The sequence below is a fragment of the Cheilinus undulatus genome, linkage group 11 (genome assembly GCF_018320785.1).
Source record: "Cheilinus undulatus linkage group 11, ASM1832078v1, whole genome shotgun sequence".
Taxonomy (NCBI): Eukaryota; Metazoa; Chordata; class Actinopteri; order Labriformes; family Labridae; genus Cheilinus; species Cheilinus undulatus.
Window position 1 is genome coordinate 6,743,328 of NC_054875.1, and position 21,564 is coordinate 6,764,891.

Sequence of the window (21,564 nt, forward strand, 5' to 3'; positions counted from 1 at the left end):
CTGCTCAGAACGAGCTAATTCTATGTCTGTGGCTTTAAGTGTTACTGACTCCACCCCCCTAACTCCGCCCCTCTCAGGAAATGGATGCTGGTTAATGGATGTGGTTCTCCTGATCCTCCTGAGGAGGGCAGAACTTTCATCCAGGGGGAGAGCCAACTCCCCACATGTCATCATGAGGGGTAAATATTTTACACATTTTCTGAAAGGTGGTGGTGGGGGGGTGTTCTGGTACTTGAGGGGATTGTGGACAGGCCAGGGGTGCAAATTTTGTTAGAAAAGCCTGAAAAAGTGATTTTTGCATAATATGTCCCTTTAACATACTTTTTCGGGTCTTCCTTGGCATTGGATGCTGGTTTGCTGGCGCTGGACTGGGTCTTGGGCTGCGCCTGGCTCTGTGGGCTCTTCTGCTGGGGTCGAGGACTTGAAGCACCTGGACATGTACAAAGAGAACAACTCAAGGTGCAGAACTATGCAGTTGTCAAGAAAAGACAGAAAGGATGTGAGAAAGAGATGATAGAGATTAATTTAATTCAACTTTGCAAGTTCTTTAATCTGATTTATCCAAAAAAACCTGTTAAAAAGAGGAGTGTTTGGGGATGGAGGGAGGGCTTTTCAACATCTCTTCATCAGCTGATCTCCTGAATGATGTCTGTGTAATACCCTGTCATTCAGAGGATGCTACATTATTAATGGGATGTTTTGTCTTAATGTTTCTAGGAAGAGCAACTTCTCAGGACACTCTGCAGTGTTTGTTCAATAAGCCAATTATAATGTCTACCTAGTCCATTACCTCGTGTAATTGGCTTTGAGATAAAGTGTGCAAAATACAGAAGACATCTCCCACCAGGTGAAACCTGGGGGCCCAGGGCCCCAGTTTAGCTCATTTGATAGAGCAGGTACCCCTATGTTGAGGCTGTAGTGCACTGATCATCAACTGGAGGAAACTGCTGGTGTTCACTCCTTTTCTAATAAAAAAACCTGTTATCAGAGCTACAATGTCAGCTGTATAATACCTGTGTCTTTCAGAGGGGCGGTGTTTGTTGATGGTTTGCGTTCTGGAGGGATGTTGGCAACTCCTTTCATCCTCTGGAGAACATCTTCAGATAACTACAGAAAGAGAAAAACAAATGAAAAAGACAAATAAATCAAATAAATAAGAGAGATCTTTTCATTTTACCCAAAAGGTTTTTTGTTCCTCTCAGTTTCCACAAAATTAAAGACAGCTTCTGCAGAATAAAGCTTCATTCACATAACATGCCTCCATTCAAATCAACCATCCTTTTATATTTCAATGTTTCTGCCCAAGGTTAAACTGCAAATTGTGCAAAAAAAATAAACAGGGTCTACTCAGCTCTTCCTAATGTGTGTGTGAGTGTGGGTCAGGGAAATTGAAGGGGAAACTGTGAAACATAGCTTCACCAAAACCACAGTAAGCAGCCAGGCACAAGCTACTGACTCACTGTTTCTATGACTCACAACATCTGAATGTGCCAGCGAAGCTCGGAATTAAGAGTATCTGAACGGCTCGACATTTTCACGTAAAGACAATTTTACAAACATTTTAAAATCATTATGCACTTGAAAATATAAACTCATAAACTGCTAGAATTGCATTGGTTCATTCCAGACTTGTTCTTTACAACTTTATTCTGGATAACCAAACATCCTCACTGGGTGTGGCTACAAGTTTTGCTTTTCTTGTAATCACACTCGAACGGCTGTAAGCCAAAGAGGCACTGACAATACTTCCACACAATCATCCACTGCACAGTGACAACATATGGAGGCTTATTTATGCCCATCATATAAGGATAAAATTAAAAAGCTAAACTAGGCCTGAATATGCCTGTTGAGTGTTTCATAGTGTTATTATTTCTGTGATGTTTTAATTGTGTGGTGTCAAGGGGCTGCATCAACATAACAACCTTTTTCTCATAATTTCTAGATTGCTTTTCAAAATTACGACCATGTATTTCAAACTTCTTATTTCCCATGCAGGTATTTTCATTGTTCAGACTTGGACCCTCACTTTTGTCAAAGAAAACAAATGAAGTTTTGATATTTTGCAAGCAGAGATAGTCTGCACATTTTATTTGATCAGCAAGTCACAGGTGTCAAACTTTAGACCTGGGGGCCAAATCCGTCCTGTGGAGCAGTTAAATCCGGCCTGCAGGATTATATCATATCTTTGTTATAACTGGTCCATCAGTATGAGGTCTGCAGAAGTATACAAATGTAAACTTATCCTTGATAATTTAAGATATCCTTGTTAAGTCATACAATCTGAAAAAGTAAGGAATAAAAAGAATTAGAAAAAATATCAGAATACGGGAAAATACATTAATTTTTGTTTTGATTTCACATTTTTAATTTTGCATCTCACAATCAGGACTCAAACTTAGGATTCTGACTATTTTTTCATACTTTGAGCATTTCAACTCATAATTTTGACTTCTTATATAATATTTTGAACTTTTAAGTCATATTTTGACCTTTCAACCGATTATTTTGTATTTTATCTCATGCTTTCAACTCCTAACTTTGACATCATAAACCCATAGTTTGACCTTTTAGACACTCAATCTAAAAATTTGAATCATATTTTCACCTATAATTCATGATTTTGACTTTCTTTCTAATACAGTTGCCTTTTTAAAACATTATTTTTCAATGTCAATTTCATGTTTAGACCTTTTTGGACTAATACATTTACTTTTCTCAAATTTGGGCCTTTAAACATATATATATATATATATATATATATATATATATATAGTTTTTTTTTTTTTTTTTCAAAATAATTTGTCATCAGCGCTAAGTTTTTTTTTCATATTTTATTACTGGTGAAACAAGGGTGAGAGTTTATGGTTAAAAAGTTGACCCTGTTAGGCCCTCGGGTTAGACCTGAATCCAGAATCCGGCCCCTGCTGTGATTGAGTTTGGCACCCCTGCACTAAGTGAAGGGAGGCTGTTTAGCAATAAAGGTCAGAATGCTAAAATGCAAAAGTCAGAAAAACATTTGCATGATGTAAAATGTTTTAAGTTATATATTTTCCCTTCCTGTTTTATCTCTCCTCCAACACAAAATCCTGTTGTTCTCCTCTTCCTGCTCACGTACAGTAGAGGCAGTCATGTTGGGGCATGCATTCATATTCTTTGTGAAAGCAGTTAAGGATTAGGAGCTGTATTTGCATCGTATCCTGCCTCCTCATATGCAGCAGAATCCTCCCCATGATCTTGCATCACTGCTTCAGGCGCCACTATTAAAAACTTTTAGCAGCCACTCCATCATGGCAAAAATCATAATCAAGATTGGTAAGAGTGATATTGAGAATGAGGATGAACGATTAATCAAAATTTAGATTAAATGACAAAATGTCTAACTGCAATTTTCCACTGCAAACGGTGCAATATTACTTTAACGTGAAATGTGAGCCAAAACGACACTTTCATCACCATTTTAGCAGCAGAGACGTTATCCAAGTGTTATTTTTTTTCCTAGATTAGTCGGCCATAAATTATTCTTTCCTGATTTTTGTGTATGTTTTTCTTATTAGAAATAATAATGACAGAAAAATAATCTTCTGTCAATGTAATAATTTATATCTAATTTGCAATATGAGTTAAAGTAATCAAAAATATTTTTAATAACTGGTCAGCCATAATCGAGGGTACAAACATAATTACTTATTAAATTTATAGCATTTCCATATGTGAGAGAAATTAAAATGGTTGAATATCATATGTTCTATTATCTTGAAACCAATTCTGCATTTTTTTTCTCTTCGTGTCAGGTCCATCTCCTCAAAACCAAAATGTAGGGATGTACAGATACCAGTATCAGTGCTGGATGTCAGTGCCGACACCAAGCCTAGGTACTCGTACTCCTGATAAGAGATTTGTTTTATTCTTAGCTACAAGTTAAAGAGAGCTGATGTTTTTCTTAAAAGTTCTTACATGCATTAGTACAGTGGTTCCAAAAGTGGGGGTCAGGACCCCCAGGGGGTCGCGAGACAGTGAAGGGGGGTCTAGGAATGCTTTCCAAAATTTAATATGATTTTAAATAATCGATTTTGTATATTATTGTAAAAAAAAAAAAAAAAAGTTGTCAAAATGAGTCCAATTGAAAATACAAATGTGATTATTTAAGTTATATTTGTGCTTAAATGCAAGTGAAAATGATAGAAAGTACGTAAGAAGCAAGTTGCTTTGTGCAACATCATGTACTTTATCCCCCTCAAGGGCAGGTGGGGGTCCAGGATCTCTGACGCCGTTATTTTGGGGGCCACGAACTGAAAAGTTTTGGAACCCCTGCATTAGTATATGTTTTCAAAAAAAAAGGGGGGGGGGGGGGGGGGGGTAAATATCAAGTACCTGAGGTAATTTTTACTTTTATTTTGCTTCACAAAGACAGTTTGCCTGTCACCTTAAAGTGGAAGCTTTTCTTGTGGAAGAGGTAGGTTGTGCACACATGACAAAACCTATGGAAAAAAAAAGCAACATACAGCATGCAGCACACTAATTGTCTCAATTACCTTTTTTTCATGAATTCAGGAAGCTCAAAATTATAACTGAAGTTGAAACTTCTCAATTTCCACACCAGCTCTAAGGTGTAGAACTACGAAACACAGACCAGTTAAACTTTTTATTACGATATCTTTAGTTACAGCAATGTCAGTGTGTCCCATAACCAACAGTTGTCAAAATTCCGATTTTCTTTGGAGGCACGTGAAGGCTGCACTGTCAGATGAGAGCAGACAGCCAAACTCCGTTTAAAATTAGCTCATTTAAAGGAAGGCTGGTTACACACAAACATTCCTGACACTGTAACATAAAACACAAAAGAAGATGCTGTTTTTCAGTCAGAGGGAAACTCGCTTTCATGAAACCACACAGCCACTGTGACACAGTCCGACAAAACACGAGCGAACATCGCTGTTTTCATGGCATTTCCTCTGCTAGCTGAAGGAGATTTCTAGACTGCTAGCTAACATTGTTGGTGAACTGTAGCAAATACTCAACTTTTGGTTGGAAACTACATTAGCCGAATTTATAACGGCAGCCTAAGGAATTCATTACAGTACTTATCATCTCCTTTAAGTCTTAAATTGCCGATAACCAAAGTACGCTTTCAACCGGGACTTAAACCGAATGGGGTTCGGCGTGATGAAAACCGGGGTTGTTTCAGGTCTTCTGTCAACCTGCCCCAGCCCCTGCATCCCTTTACATCCTCCTCCTGTCTCCGGTCTCCTCTCAGGGTTTAGACTAGACAGTCATTCAGTTTTAAAGAAAGTGAGAACTTAGTTTGCTGTGCAACAGCATGCTAGCAGCTAGCGTGGTTGAACAATGGGCGTAACATAAAAGTAATGTTAGCATGGCTTATCAAACGTTAGCTAAATTAGCATTACCTTGACTCCGCGGAGAATCCGGACCCTGTCCTCATCATCCACACCGAAAGACACTTTTCTGGTCGTACTCTCTCCTGAGCCCATACCTTCAGGTTTTTCAGTGACAGTGTTGGAAATTGTCTAACGTGTAATAATGCTACCAACATGAAAATAATGTTTCAGTCCTGCCCAATGACAGCAGTGACAGATGGGGTGTGGTTGCCAGACTCTTCCTTAAACACCCCCATCTTGAAACATGACCCTGTAGTTTGACAGATTGATTAGATAAAAGTAGTTCTGATGTAAATTGCATGTACCGTGTTTTATCTTTATGTGTTCGATCCATATATTTACGTAAAATACATACTGTTCAAATGCTGATAATTACCCATACACAGTCAGACCTGGCAACCTCTATGTCATAATCTTAAGCACACTTGATTGAATTACTGTAACTACCTAGACAAAACATAACCCTAAAATAGGCTTACTCTGAGGAAACCCGGACATATGTATGAACTATACTTCTTTGCGTTATGCCATCCAGTTAAAGCTACTACTATTTCCAGAATCACCTTATTTATTTCTATCTCACAGAAATAACAGAAATCATTTCAATTCAAATGGTAAAAAATGGATACACAGGTTTCTAATCAAAACGCAACCACAGAAATCAAATTTAGTGTTTATTTCCTTTTTAATCCATTCTTTGTGTACATGCCTCACATTCTGCATAAACGTTAAGGGTTTATTTTACAGAAAAAAATCTAAAGCCATAAAATATTTCATTTTAATACACAGAAACAAACATAATGAATGTCAAAAAGAGAAACGTCCACTAATTTCAATGATAGAACATCCTTGAACACCCTTAGACTTAAAGAGAAAGAAAGATAGAACAAAAAACATATAAATTAAATTAAATTAAAGGTTATGTAAACAAGTTACCCAGTGATTTAACTGTTCATTTTCAATAATACAGCCATACTAGACAGAGAAACATATTTATAAAGATTTATAAAGTACTATACAATGATAAAGCATCCATTCCTAGTATTTGATTTTTTTTTTAACTAGTCAGCTGACAGCAGCTAAACAACATGAAAAGAAGCAATCTTTCTACCACATTTACAATTGCACTGTTTTAACAGATTTTTCATGTATCTTAATTTATACAATTATTCTGTTTTTAATGAAAAAATACATAGGCAGCATATTTCTGGCAACAACTTTCATTGTGATACAGTATATCTTCTTCCTGTGCTAGTATATATTGCAATATGAAAAAAGATAGTTTATATATATATATGAAAGAACCAGTAGCAGAGGTGGAAAGCAGCTAATTACATTTACTTAAACCACTGCAAATTAGTACCCTTTTTGGTACTTTTGGACCATTTTGGAATTAGTTACTTCAGTATAATTTGGGGAAGTATTGCACATTAAATTATATTACATTTTTAAAAACCATCAAAGAGTGAGTAAAAATACAAAAACAGTGTAGCCTCCTGCAGCTAGAGCCTCCCTGTTGTGAAAACATAGCTGCTAACGTCATGAAAATATGCTTGTTTGGCTTTGGCTACACAGTAGCACGAATAGAGAGAAAGATTCCTGATCACATCCATAAGCAGCTTTTACATTCAGTTTATTGTTGAGTTTTTGCCCTGGACAACCTGATTCTCATGTTGTTATTGCCCAAAATGAAAAATCATATTTTAGGCTACTGTATAAATCCTCAGCAGCTACTCTGTACTCATTACTGTAAGTAACATCTAAACCTTAAACCTAAATTTACCTGATTAGATTTATTAAACAGTGACTGTACTTTACTTGAGTGAAATATTCTTGTGTTTTTCCACCCCTGGTGATTAGGTTGTTCGGTAATTTGTCAACAAAATGAAGATCGGATTTAAAAAAAATACCTATCAGCTATAATTGTTATTATTAGTGCCAGGGGCGTAGCACAAGGGGGAAAGGGTACTGATCACCCGGGCCAACAGTAGGGAGGGGCCCTTGAAGAGCCTGCACTGAAAAGTGTTTATAATTTTTTTCTTAGTAATTAGTTATTATTGAATCAAAAGTGACAAAATGAATCGGTCAACAGACTAAAATTTGTATCAAACAGAGTAAAATAAATACTGGGGGGCCCCTGCTCCTCCCTTAAAAATGTCCAAATGGTATAGTCCAGCGCTGCAAAATAATGCAAGTAAATTCAGTTTAACCATAGTAAAAAATATTGCTCATAAATGGGGAAATTGTGCTTCAAAAATACATTAAAATGCATAGATATTTGTAAAAAACAATGCAACATTTTTTGCTCGGCTCGCCAGTTAAGGAGTGGTCCTGTGTAATAATCTTTCTGGGGGCCCAAAATCCCTAGCTGTGCCCCTGATTAGCACTGTTACTATTAATCCAATAATTTTAATGCATTTAATGTCCATAATAAGTGCATGAATTGTCTTTAATCTTGTGCTTTATTGTCCATGTCAGCAAAATTTGGTCAAGCACTGCAACGTCTCCCTGCAGTCACTATGATGTAAAGTAAGCCACCACTGCCCTTTTGAATATCTTAACTTCAGTTTGAAAAACTCACAATCTTGTTATTAAGGTTTTTTTTTTTTAACATTCTATCCCTTATTTCCTTTTCAATCCATGCCAACATCTTTTTTTCATGTCAAAATCTTTGATCTACCGAGGGTTCTGTGTTTCTTTTCAAAATAAAAGCAGGTCTTCATCCAAACAGGAAGTCAATTACCCATATTTTTAGACAGTGAAGAAAAGAAAAAAAACAGTCTTAAATATGTAGACTTTCAAAATGCTGCTAAAAGGAGAAAAATCACGATTAACTCTGTGATAAGTCACAATTAAAAATTCATCATTTGACAGCCCAATTCTTTACATCTGTGAGTGCTGTCTTATTATTCACAAAATACCTTCATGCATGTGTTTGCAGCTTGTCCCTCCAATGCATTTTTTTGTTTGTTTGTTTTTGCTTTTTATCCCAGAAATACTTGCATGAATCTGAAAGTAGTTTATAGTTAGCTGGAGCATCATTTGACTGCATCAGAGATGCTGCAGCGGTATACAGTCCATACACAGGTTATAGTATATAGTAGTATATTCAGACTTTTGCTCTATGTTAATCATAAAAGTTCATTTTGCAATGTCATAGCTATTTAGTGTGCAGTAGGAAACTGATTGTTTTGCTTGAATGACACATAAAAAAGTTTACATCCCACTTTGCAGAGTGATCCAGGACTCTGATGTGTTGGAGTGGATGCTGAACGCTGGATAAACCGGCTCCTTGAACACAGTCCTGAAGGTGTGGAGGTGCTCTCTGCGCCCTTTGGTGCTGTGAAAAATCAACGTTCCTCCCTCATAGTCCAGTGCTACCTCAATCCTCTGCGGCTGATTGGTCATTTCCCCCAGAGCCACATTGCAGGACGACTGGCACACCGTCAGCTTTCCGTTTTTCCACTGCAACCTCCAGGACACAGAGTTATGTCCCAAGCGACTGTGGTCACCGCGGCGAGGGATGCTCTTGTAGCACACCCCCAGAGACCACTGGGTTTTAGGGCCCACTTCTACCACCCACACATGCTCACCTCCAGAGAATCCCTGGCTGCACAGGACCTGGGGTGCACTCATGAAGCGCTCTGGGTGCTCCATGTATGACTGCTTGGTGGAGCTGAACTTGACCGTGCGTAAATCATTGGAGATGATGAGGCTGGGGTTGGCAGTGATGTGGTTGAAGGTCAGGTCCAAGGGGCTGAGGAGGATATGAAGAGAATCCAGGAGGTGGGCCATTTCTGTACGGAAGTCTTGGGTTTTCAGGCCCACCTGGAGACGCTTTGTGTTGAGCGGAGCCTTTAAGGGGATCTTTGAAGGCATGGGACTTGCAGCGGCTTCTCTCAGCTTATGTTCGATCAGCATAAACCTAAAGAGAGGACAAGGAAAAAATAAGCTGGTGTCCTTTGATTTGCTTTGCTACTCAGAATCACATGTCTTTTCTTAAGTAGGCTGCCGTAATTCAAAGGCATATCTGAGTGCATGACCTGGCCCTGCATTCTATTTAAGTGCCAGGAGGGGGCGACAGTATATTGTTTGTTATTTCTAACTTGATTTATAAACTTGAGAACATATTCTAATGAGTTTGTGATCTCGTTTGCTTATTTTTAGTCTTTTTGAAGACAGAAAATATATGTTTAGAAAATGATGTTCACTGTAGAAGACCACACAATCAGCTCAACAGAAGGAAAATTTACGAAGATATCTAGATTTTTCTAAGGTAAGGAAAAATAATGTCAGCAAACTGACATCTATAACCTCATACTACGTGTCACTAGCATCATGTATGACCTTGGTTCTAAACTGGTGGGTCAGGACCCAACAACGGGTCAGGAAACCATTTTCAGTGAGTCGCAGATGCCTGATAAAAGATATGAGGCAAAAAGTCAGTGGTGTGCTTTTATTTTTAAGGATGTGTCTACATTCCTTTGTTTCACTGTTCCATCTCAAGTCCAAACCGCCTCTTTAGTCATGGTTAGGATTGAAACATTTAAGTGATCTAGTTCGCAGTTTGTGTTGGGTCTTACCTTTTCATGATTCATGATATGAGTTCATAATATCATCCTTAAAATGATGTATTTTTGTTCTTTGACAGCTGGATGTCAGTGTTCACTATAGAGAAAAGTTGTAGTTAAAGCCTAGTTAACTGGAAACCATTCATTTTAACTTGGGCAGCGTCTGATTGTGTCTGAATATGCTAATGCAGGGGTGTCAGACTCAATCACAGCAGGGGCCGGATCCTGAACTTGGGTCGACCCTGAGGGCTTACCAGGGTCGATATTTAACCATAAAATGCCAACTGGGATGGGGTTTAACAACAGATAAAGGCAATGTCAATATAAATGCCAAAGATTCCTTGTTCTCCTGGCTTTCTAAATTTGCCATAGCTCCTTTTCATAAGGCTAAAAACTGGGGGAATACTTGATCAAACATGCTGTGCCTTGTAAACTGGAGGTTTTCTAGAAAATTTGACCTGTGATGTTGGGTTCACATGTCTCTTCACATGTGAACATGGCACATCCAGTGCAACCCCATTTGAGGGGACCAATAGATCACTGTTAAACTAGCTTTTTTACTTATCAGAGCAAACTTCTAGTTTAAAGAAGAGTCTGTCTTTAAGCTGATATAGTTGAGCATGTTGACTTTTTCATATATTTGCATGGGTAAATGTAAGAGGTGATCTTGCAAGCTATGAATAAATCCGTGTTCTTAGTCATATTTCAGTCAAAAAAAATCTACAATATCCTTTCTAGATTTATAGAAGTATTCTTCAGTCGTACCTGTGTATGAAGACACATGCGTGAGTCTCACTGAGGACCTCTGCAGCACTCTGCTGAGCCTCCAGCAGCTGCTGCTGTTGTATTTCCAGCATGCTCAGTCCTTGCTGCCAGCTGTTTCTGCGCTGGCCTCTCTCCTCCTCCAGCAGCACGTGGAGACGCTCCCTGTACCTGAACGCAACACAACAGCAGTTACAAAGCAGGTCAAATCACCTATAGTTTCCCCCCTGTGCTCACAAAGAAAACATTCTCTCAGTCTGATAAAATCAAAGAGACATAGGCTATGTTTCTGTTCATCTGAAAACCCTAGGTGCTTCTAGACTGATGGCAGATACATTCAGAGATGCAGAGATTAAGAGTTTAAACAGAGGCCGTCCTGCATAATGAGGTCATGGTTTCTCTCTTCATTGTTTGTGTTCCTTTCTTGTTCCTACACTGTTAGCATTAGGTTGGATTGCTATTCGCAACTGTTGTATTGAGGTGCAGCATAACAAGCTGGGATAGCAGTCATGTGAGCTACAGATAAGGCAGAGCTTCCCAGGCCATGAATATGCTGCATTTTGCACACACAGCAAGCGCCCATTTTCAGTCAACCATGCAAACAAACTAGACAACACAAAAAGTATTGGTACAGGCTGGAAGAAGCAGCCTGCTCAACAGAGCTCCTTTGCCTCCCATGATATGATTGAAAAGAATGTGACAAAGAGCAGAGGTCAGAGCAGGTCACTGATGGCATTAAACAAATAAAAAATGCAACAGTCCTTATCTTTTGTATTTGCTGGTGTTATGTAATCACATTTTTCAAATACAGTTTAGGTTGATCTTAAGAGACATGGTTTTACATCTGCTGAGGCCCTTTGTGTTCAGGTCAGGTCATTCACGTCTCAGTCTGATTCTGAAAACTGGTCCATGCATTCATACCCAACAGACTGGATCACTGTTACACCCTCTATGCTGGACGTTCAAAATGCTGCCTGCATTCTAACAGGAAAAAAGAAAATAGGACACATCACACCCATCCTGACAAATCTTCACTGACTTTCAGTCCAATACAGACTTGATTTTTAAGTACTACTTCTTATTTATAAATCTCTGAGTGGTACGAAGCCTCAGTACATTTCTGACCTGCTCAGTGACTATCATCCAGATCCTCAGGTATGGGCCTTCTAAATGTAAGTAAAAGGCACATCAGGTGCAGGTGTATTTAGTCACTAGAGTGCTGCCTGCTGACCTAAGATCTTGTTTTCAATATTCTGTAAAGTACATTGAGTAAGTGTGATGATTTGTGGCCCTTTTATGTCTTAATTTGAAATATTATTCCCCCAGAAAACCTTAAAAAAAGGGAAACTTTGGCCTCAGAAATTATCCATTGCAAGTCACATTATTCCGTTTGTTTCCTACACTTATACAGTTGGCTTTAATTATCAACTTTGATTTTTTTGTCTGTATATTTTAATTGCCCTTATTTGCAACTTTTGCCATGTTTTGCTTTAAGCCCTCTTTTGTTGCTCCTTTTTGCCACTTTTTACCAATCTTTGCCACTACTATCCAGGTTTTGCCCCTTTTCCCCCAGCTTTTGACTTTTTATCCTGTATTTTTGCTTTTTTTTGCCATTTTTCATCCATTTAACCTCTGTTTGCCAGTTTTTTCCACCATTTTTGCCACTCCATGCTGCCTTTTGCATACTAGATAGAGGCATAGAGATTTTTAAATATGACGCAATGTTTGTTGCCGGTTAAGGGGCCCTGTGTAATATTCCTTCTGAGGGCCAAAAATCCCCAGCTACACCCCTGATTTCATCTGTCATTTGCATATTAAAAATGTTTTACAGAGACGTACGTACATGCTGTGTACTGTTTGTCACTTTGGTGACAAAGTTTACTGGCAGTCAGAATATGTCGATAAACTGGATCAATTACATAAAAGGATGGGTACGGTGACTTAAGCATGCAGATATGTGTCTTTAGATGTTACTGCCCAGTCCTGCTCTTCAAGCTCCACAAAGGACAGCTGTTGTTTATCTTATATAATCACTTTGAATTGAACTCTTACTTTGTAAAGTACATGTGATGTAATGAACAAAGAAAGATGCACAAACAAAAACCAAGTCAACAACCACGTAAGTGCAGACAAAGGCTTGGATTAATGAGTTAAATTAGACTGTCTTTAAGCAGCTGGAGATATTCCATTCCCTGAAATAGAGTAATAAAAATAGCTTTATATTTACCAAATTTCTGCATCATGCACTTATGATTTTATCATTCACCCCTGGTTTTTATGATGAAGAACCAGGATATATAGGGATCTTTCCAGGGGATATTTTGTAGTTTAACTTTCAGGCTGTTGCATATTTGGATGTTATTTTACACACAAATACAAAGGAAAAACGTTGCTGTTTTTTTCATTGTCATTAACTGTGGTTGGAGGTTTGAAGCCCCCAAAAATATACATATTTATGACAAAATAAGCAACAACCACATCCATCCATCCATCATTTGGTCCTGGAGCCAAACCTAGCTACCCTAGACTGGTCACCTGTTAATTACAGGGTTAACATGGAGACAAACAAGCATGGAGAGAACATGCAAACTCCACACAGGGAGTCCCTGTCCGACTGGGATTCTAACCAACACTTTTGCAGCAGCACTAACCACTAAACCACCTGGTAGCCTGCACCAAGCACAGCTGAGGTAGCAAAAGCATCCTTACATAATCTTTTCTGGGTTAAGACGACAGAGCTCAGTCGTTTTGCATCGTCAGGACAATAGAGGTGAGATTTGATCATCTGACTGTGATTAACATCAAGTCTAACCCTTACTGTTGCGTGAAAGCAGGACATATAACCTACTTTCCCTCTCCCATAATGCCCTGCATACTCGGACAAGCAAATGAGGACAGACAAAACAATGCACATAAACATGACAGGAAACTCCTCTGTTTTTATCCTCCAGGTCAACTCTGATGTAATGAAGTGAAGTAAAGGTGAAACTGGTCGCAATAACCAATGTGATCCTTTTCTCTGAGTCATTATTGGAATTAAAAAGGTCAGTTGTGAAGACCTTTAATATTCATATATGGTATTAGGCTGCCTAGTTCACATCATTATATTTGTTTGCAGTTATTTATCCTGGTACATTACTCAAATTTTGTACTGCAGTATTATTCTCACAAAAATCCAACAACATTGACACCTGTTTGATACCACAGCGGTATAAAAGAAAAGAGTCCTTCTGGCCAGTACTGGGTAATGTCTTGTTTTGAATTCACAGAAATTACAGGCCAAAACTGCCCTCTTGCTAAACTACATAAATGTATTGGGATTGTTTGGTTACAACTAAGGAAGTCAGAGTTTTTGCAGGTGAATCAAGTTACAGGTTTTGCAAAATTCAGCCATTAAACTGGGCCATTACCCTTGTTCCAATGTCCAAGCACTGGGGTAGAATGCATTCACTGATGGAGGCATGTTCATTTATTCCTTTTGCATTTGTTTACATGTTAGTGAGCAATAAAATGGTTGTGTGTTGATCACTGAAAACATGGACGACATTTACAGTTGAAACCTGAAGTTACATACACTGCATAAAAAAGACATGTGGCCCTTGTTTTTTTCTCTATCCGACATCATATTTTATAAATACTCTACACTGTACTTCAGATGGCAGCACACCTTCTGCTATGCTATGAAACTTCTGCATCGAAGCCTGGCACAAAAAAATGCTTCAATTTATCTACAATGCCACTAACGAGGTGCATTACTCAGACTTAGAGAAAATCTATTTGGTTTTGATGTTTTTATTTAGTTTTATATTTATTTTTAGTTATCTTGGGCTTTTGTTTTCTCCCTTTTTCCATAAATCACTTGCGATTTAGTGGTGGTTTTAGAAACCTGTTGTCTGCATTTGTCTCCCTCCCACCTGGCATCAGTGTATCTATTGTTCAGCATTACCTGTCCACTAATGCAGCAATACTGTCCATCACAGTGACGGCCTTGTTCACCAGTTTGTCTCCAACAGCTTCAGAGGCTCCCTGCTCCTCTGCCGTCTTCTGAAGGAGACACTCTGTCATCTGCAGCCGGCTGGAAATCACCTGCAAGCACAAATGACATACATATGACAGCAGTGAGAAAAAAATCTGGAATGACTGGATGCTTATTTCTGGTAAAAGGCCTTTAAGAAAGGATAGCGTGTAATTTAAGTGCGTGAATCTGTCACATGGAACCTGTGAGAACTCTTCAGCTTTGTCACTGAGTCATTATGCTTAACTATCCTTATTTATTACCTGTAAGAGTCATGGCAATGTGCCTTTAGCCTAAAGCCATGTTCAGAACTCAGATGTCACGTTTCCATTAAAGTTTCTCAGGGGCTAAACATGAGGCCTCAAAACATTGCTGAACAATTTAAGCAATCTGTCTGCTTGAAACACATTTTATAGGTCTGTTTTTGGATTTTAAAGATGCAGTGTGTAATATTTAGCAAATCAAACTTGGTAAAAAGAGTACACCATATTTTGTAAGTAGGCCTCCCTAAATTAGTGTTTAAAGAGGGGGTATTATACTCTCCAATTTTTAAAACACAACTATAAAGTCACAGTGTTGGGTGTCCATAATTCACGTATGCAAATTTTCAAACCACAAGATAAACATATGTGGCAGTAATCTTGGAATTAGAGTGTAAACTGATGAAAACGGTTAGTCGGGAATCTCTCCGAGATCTTCCCGAGACGAGATTTCGATGGAGCGAACTGATGAGGTCATCGCAATAGGACCTCCTGACTGGTTCGTCCATGCTGCCGGCAAAGCAGAACAGACCGCCCCAACAAGATGAACAGAGATGAATAAATACAACGCAAAGTGCGGCGACGGATAAATCGTCCATTATCAAAGCCATCTAGTAACACAGTAGTTAAACATTTACCAAACAGATGCATCCTGCTCTATCCTTCACTGCTGCTGGTCTTCATCCCCCTCTCTCTCCAAACTATCAGGGTCAGACTCCGGGTCTAACACGTACGGATGTATATCAAAATTCGCCATATTTTACTCATTCAAAATTTACAAGTACTTGCATAGCAATATAGCCACAATGGAGGGGGTGGGCACAAAACATTGAGTCCTGGCGCCGGCCAGCTGGAAAATCGGCCAGTCGGAGGAAAGCAGGGCCGGGGGGGGGGGGTGAAAGAGACAGCAGCAAAAATGAAGCATTTCAGAGGGAGGTTAAAATAAGGGTTTTTCAGGACACCAGTGTGAGAAATATGAGGAGCTCTTGAGCTGTAAACCAAGTTAAGCTACCACGTGGGTATCAGAGAGATGGTGTAAAGCCTTGAGAAAAGGCATAATACCCGCACTTTAATCACTTTAAAAAAATGTTTTGTTTTAATTCATTTAGAAAAAGCCATATATATATATATATATATGCATCGTTTTATGGCCTATAAGGGCAGGTAATAAAAAGAAAAAATTTTTATAAATCAGAAAATAAAAAAAACCTTGATTATCCTCCCTATAAAATCAACTTCTAAATATTGCATCTGGATGCATCTGTTGTGTGTCTTATGCTCTGCACATAGAGGCCAGGGAAATAAAAACGTTGCATGCACCCGTGATGACTTCAGCAATAATTACTCTCTTTGTCTCAGTGTAACTACACCCTGAAGAAGGTGCAAGTCAAATGCATTGTTGTTGGTTTCTAACCTTATAAATCAAAGGACTTTTATATTTTTCAAGCCTGGACCTGGGTTATTTTTCCAGTGTTTTTAGGTCCTATTTCTCTTGTCACAATGTACCCTCGTTCTGGTCAAGCCAACAGCGTGACAGTCATGCTGGTGCCTTTGAACATCAATAGGGAACAATGCCAACCCCATCCCCTTCTGTTTTCTCCTTTAATTATTCAGGCCTAGTCCACAAGTCTGCAGCTACTTTTTGAGCATTTTTTATTCTTTCATGCATGCAAACACCATCCAGGACAGTGAAAACCCACTTTATGGAAAACTTCTTTCAGTGTGAACATTTTTCTGTGTTTATGTATAAAGTCACACAGCGTGCCTGTTTCCTCTGCTTGATGACACTGTTGTGCGTCATTATCACTTTTGTTTATGGCAACAATCTATGTAGCCAAACTTGTGCTGGTTGATAACTGGATGTTTTCCATGCTCAAACATACACCCAGCTCAGCTCTCCCTCAATAACGATGACTAGAGACACCTGACTGGACTGCAGAGGCCACAGCTGCTTAATCTAACACTCCCAACACGCAAACCCACCCCCGACTCTGGCAGTCCTGGACTAGACGTGGTTTGAGTGGTTGAATGACTTTGAAAATGACAGTCACTGCAGAAACAGAGGGTGTCTTAGACATACAAATATCCAGTACTGGAGTGTTTTGTCAACAACAGATGTCACAGGCATGTTTTGGGGACTTCTGAGACCAATATAAACTTCTTATAAAAAGGAAAGATTTTTAACATTAAAACAACATTGTGACAAACAACCCCCTAGTGTGTGACAACCATCCCCGTGATGGGGTTGGTTGTCACAATATCTGGAGAGATCTTTGATAGTAAATAACCTCTTTGTTGTAATGAGTTGGAAAGTAAGAAGAATACACATTTCAAGCCAACACCTTAAGCTTCAGTTTAAGGTAGAAATGACTACTGACAGATGTTTTGATGACGAGCAATTCACACTAGAGTAAAGTGTGACAACCAACCCATGAAAAACAGTCCAAAAACAGGATTACATTTAAAGATTCATGGACTGGTGTTATATGATTTAAAAATTTACTGTATTTGCTGTGAAAAATCAATTGGAAGGAATTTGAAATCAATTTCCAAGGAATTATTAGCTTTACTATCATCAAAATGTCTGCCAACCTCTGACCTTTAGATTGACACCTCATTTAGCCTTACTCTGTTTAGAGCCTACAATAGCCAATGAGGGTCTGGGTTGAAAGAAGTCCCTGCCTCTCTTGTGATGTCACCAACCCCTACCATATAGGGGCTGGGACTGGGGCTGCCAGTAACATGAAAATAGTCAAATCTGTAAGTAATACGTGCAGTAATGAAAACATGAATGCAGGAGGATATATTAATGTACAGTCATATTTCTATTTCTCCATTAGAATACTTGTTTCATTTTTTCAAGCCCAACATTGATGCACAAAGTGTCAAAAATGCACAATATTTTATTTATTCCTTTATTTCTGTCCCAGTAGCACTGATGGTGATTCTGGACTATGGGCAGGATTTCTCTAAGTGTCAATGTTCCATAGAGCCCAAAATGATGCCTGCAATGTTGAAGCGTTCAGGAGTAGCAGCCTTTAAATGTTAATGACCATGTTTACCAAGCGTGCTCTTTGCAGTCTCCAGTTTGAAAACTCTGCTCTTACCTTGCTGCGGCTCTCCAGCGCACGTCTCATCTCCTCCTCGGCCACGCTGAAGGTGAGGATGTCGTGTTTCTGGTGAAAGCCCTCTATGAAGCATGTGGCGCACAGCAAGGACATGTCATCTGAGCAGAAGTACTCAAAGGGACACTGATGGATTGTGCAGCCCCTCATCCCAAGCTCATCCATTGGCTCCACCAAAGTGTGACCCCTGAACGAGTCCTTCTCCTGGTGTCTCTGGACGTGCCGGGAACACAGCGACACCTCACACTTCAGACAAGACTTCACAGCTGGACACTGCTCGTCGATGCAGTGGTCACAGAAAACCCTCATCCTCTCCGGCTCAGTGTCGCACTCTCTGTTCATGAGGGGAACGGTGGCTCGGTATCCCTCGATGATGCTGCAGAGTTTGAAGTTCTTCTGCAGGGTGCTCACACTCTCAAACTCCTCACGGCACTCAGGGCAACGAGGAGGCATTTTGTCATGCTTCATGGCGGCAAATGCTGTGTCAGAAATACAGGATAGACAGTAGTTGTGGCCACAGGGGAGGACCACAGGGTTTGAAAAGAGCTGGAGGCAGATGGGACAGCTCAGCTCGTAGGCCAACTGCTCCTCCGGCTTGCAAGAAGACATGCTGTCAGCTGAAGATGTAGCGTCTTTGAGTCAGGCAATCCTCTTTTCTGATCACTCAAGTCAAAACTTCCTACCCATCCTACTCCACGCTTTGTCTCTTTCTTCACTCTTCCTTCTAACTGCTGAGGCAGCAAATGAGTCTACTGTGCCAACAGCTGAATGCAGAGCAAACAAGGAAGTCAGCGGCTCTTCAGTATTTATCGGAATTGCGGGAGGAGTGTCTGGGAAATGTGTGCAGGGCAGCATTCCTTTCTGAGAGGCCTTCATGCTGACTGTGCTACAGGAACTCACACCAGCATGGGGGCTTCTGTTGTCTGTAGAAATATGAAACACGTGAACTCATTCTGGAAAACTGAAGGAGAGTTAAATGTCAGGAGCTGTCTGTCTTGGAAACCAGAGCACAGATTGTCTGGACAACAACTTATGTTTGGGACTTTGCTGTTTCAGCTCAGTTTGTTTTGAAAAATCAGGTCAGAAATCCCAGAAGAAGAAGTCAATAGCAGGTGTAGATATGGATCTGTTCCTTTTATTCTACTCAGTTATCCATGAATAACACACATCCATCTGGCATGTCAGGTTAACATTAATCAGTTTATTTCCAACACTTAAACAGCTGGCTGTAATTATCAACCTTTATTTTCCGACACTTGACAAGGTGCTCTTTAAGTGCCCTATCAGTAGATGAAACCTGATAAAGCGCCCTCTAGAGGGCACATGTCCAACAGCAGAGAAAATGCAGTTGGGTATCATGAAGTTCATTGCCACTGTTATCTTCCCTATTTGTATCTTTTAAACTAACTACGAGGATAACCTGAAGCAAATGTGGGACATGAGAAAAAGAAAACTCTGATCCTGGACGAGCCCCCATATGTCCCAAACTGGCTCAAGTGATGAAAGACGAAGTCAGACTTTTAAAAGGAAGGAAGGTAAAATTTACATAATTTTATAAGTCAGATCATCCAGTCATGAATGTAGTGTTAGGATGACAATAAAATGTTGTGGAATTCCAACAAAACCAGCCAGTAGAGGTCTTGGAGGTAGAGATGTTGGAGTGGAAGCTACTGGAATAAGCTGAGGCCTGATGAACTTAGGAGTGCATAATGTGCTAATGTTCTGGATGTGCCTGTAGAGATATTTTGTTTAGTTTCACTGATCAGGACGATTCTTATCTGACACATACAGGAGGATGTCATCAGTCAGCGTCCTCAGTCTCAGCTGGGCATACATTAATGCAGCATTAATGTATGCCTAATGAAGGAAAGGACATGCAGCTTTATGGTAAGTCGTTTCATATTTGTCATTTCTATTGAGGTAAACATTAAAACATCAGAGTATATTTTTATTTTAAACTTTGGTTGTAAACTTCAATAAAAAGGCTTGAAAACTAAAGATAGAATGACACTGTGGTTCAAACTTAACAGTAATGTTCCTGTTTATTGTATTGGTGTTCAGTAAATGGAGGAGCCTGGCATAGTACACACTGTAAAATCACATGTATGGAGGCATACTGTTGGCTGTAAACACTCCAAGGGGGAAATGGTTTCACCTTTTTTTCTTGTTGACATGTTCTGTGTGTTATGAAAGAATCCGGAGAGTTCCAGCTGAAGGATCAGGGTCAACAACACGGGGAAAGTTGATTGGAAAAGACATTGAACCGTCTCTGTGAAGGTGAATCTTCTCTAAAATTAGAAACCCACCTGTGGAAGTGTGGTGACTCAAACTGTTTCCAAAATACCCAATGACTGCAGGTGCTTTATCCTTCATCGGGACCTGACTGGAACAAACACACTCAGAACCTCGTGAGTGTGTTAACACATGAGTTCAGGTCCTCAAATACAGACAGACAAAAACCACACTACAGAGAAGACTATGACAACATGTCACAGAGGCATGCTTCAGCTGTGGGGATGTGTGCATACTACATTTTGGGCAAATCAGTACGCACTGCTAGTGTAGTAGGCGAATTCAAAAACTGCCAGAGCCTCTATTGCAGCCCCCTGTATTATGGTTATTTTAAAATTTAGCAGTAACACTCAATAATCAGCAGGAAAACAACTTTAGGTCTGAGAGATGCTGAACATTATGATTCTATTTGTTCAGTCAAATATAGGTCTAAAATAATTTGCTACTCTGCACAGTCAGTCCAGAAAGTTCACACTGGTATCAGATCAGCACTTGGTATCGGAACATCTCTACTGAAAATCTAAGATCATTTGAAGTTCATTGGACGACACAAAAGAGAGCATCACTGCCACACTAAGACAAGTGCTGCAATGAGTTGGAAATTAGCAATAGCTTTAAATACTCTGTACAGCACAAGAGTTTCATGTTCTGCATTTAAACTTTTACATTGCATCACCCCTTCAAAATGAAATCAATTCAAGTGATTGCTTGGAATTTATCACTGCTGTTAGAGAACATGAAGAAATATTAGTTTTGGGGTATTTTCTCACAGATTGTCTTCAGCCAGCTGATTCAGTTCAACTTTAATTCAGTTCAAGGTACAATGATTATTTTTCTTTCCATTATGGGACAACATCTGACTATAAGATACACTATATTGCCAAAAGTATTCACTCACCCATCCAAATAATTGAAATCAGCTGTTCCAATCACTTCCATGGACACAGGTGTATAAAATCAAGCACCTAGGCATGCAGACTGTTTCTACAAACATTTGTGAAAGAATGGCTCGCTCTCAAGAGCTCAGTGAATTCCAGCGTGGTACTGTGATAGGATGCCACCTGTGCAACAAGTCCAGTCGGGAAATTTCCTTGCTCCTAAATATTTCACAGTCAACTGTCAGTGGTAAAAAACAAAGTG

At 39.4% G+C, this 21,564-nt stretch overlaps 2 protein-coding genes across 2 annotated transcripts in view; both read right to left on the reverse strand.

Annotated features, from left to right (window-relative positions):
- LOC121517125 (MICOS complex subunit mic25a-like) overlaps positions 1-5,587 on the reverse strand; it is a 142,026-nt gene extending 136,439 nt beyond the window's left edge. Inside the window, exons 1-3 of the mRNA XM_041798659.1 lie at positions 5,409-5,587; positions 1,014-1,107; positions 322-430 (exon numbers count right to left, since the gene is read on the reverse strand). Of these exons, the coding sequence (XP_041654593.1) occupies positions 322-430; positions 1,014-1,107; positions 5,409-5,492 (287 nt within the window). The 5' untranslated portion in view covers positions 5,493-5,587. The remainder of the gene's footprint in view (positions 1-321; positions 431-1,013; positions 1,108-5,408) is intronic.
- Positions 5,588-7,642: 2,055 nt separating this feature from the next.
- LOC121517939 (E3 ubiquitin/ISG15 ligase TRIM25-like) lies at positions 7,643-18,869 on the reverse strand. Its single transcript, XM_041800058.1, has 4 exons — positions 18,115-18,869; positions 14,679-14,818; positions 10,736-10,903; positions 7,643-9,324 (listed from the first exon to the last, which is right to left on the reverse strand). The coding sequence occupies exons 1-4, from the start codon at positions 18,739-18,741 to the stop codon at positions 8,616-8,618; spliced, it is 1,644 nt and encodes a 547-aa protein (XP_041655992.1). The 5' UTR covers positions 18,742-18,869; the 3' UTR covers positions 7,643-8,615.
- Positions 18,870-21,564: the final 2,695 nt, after the last annotated feature.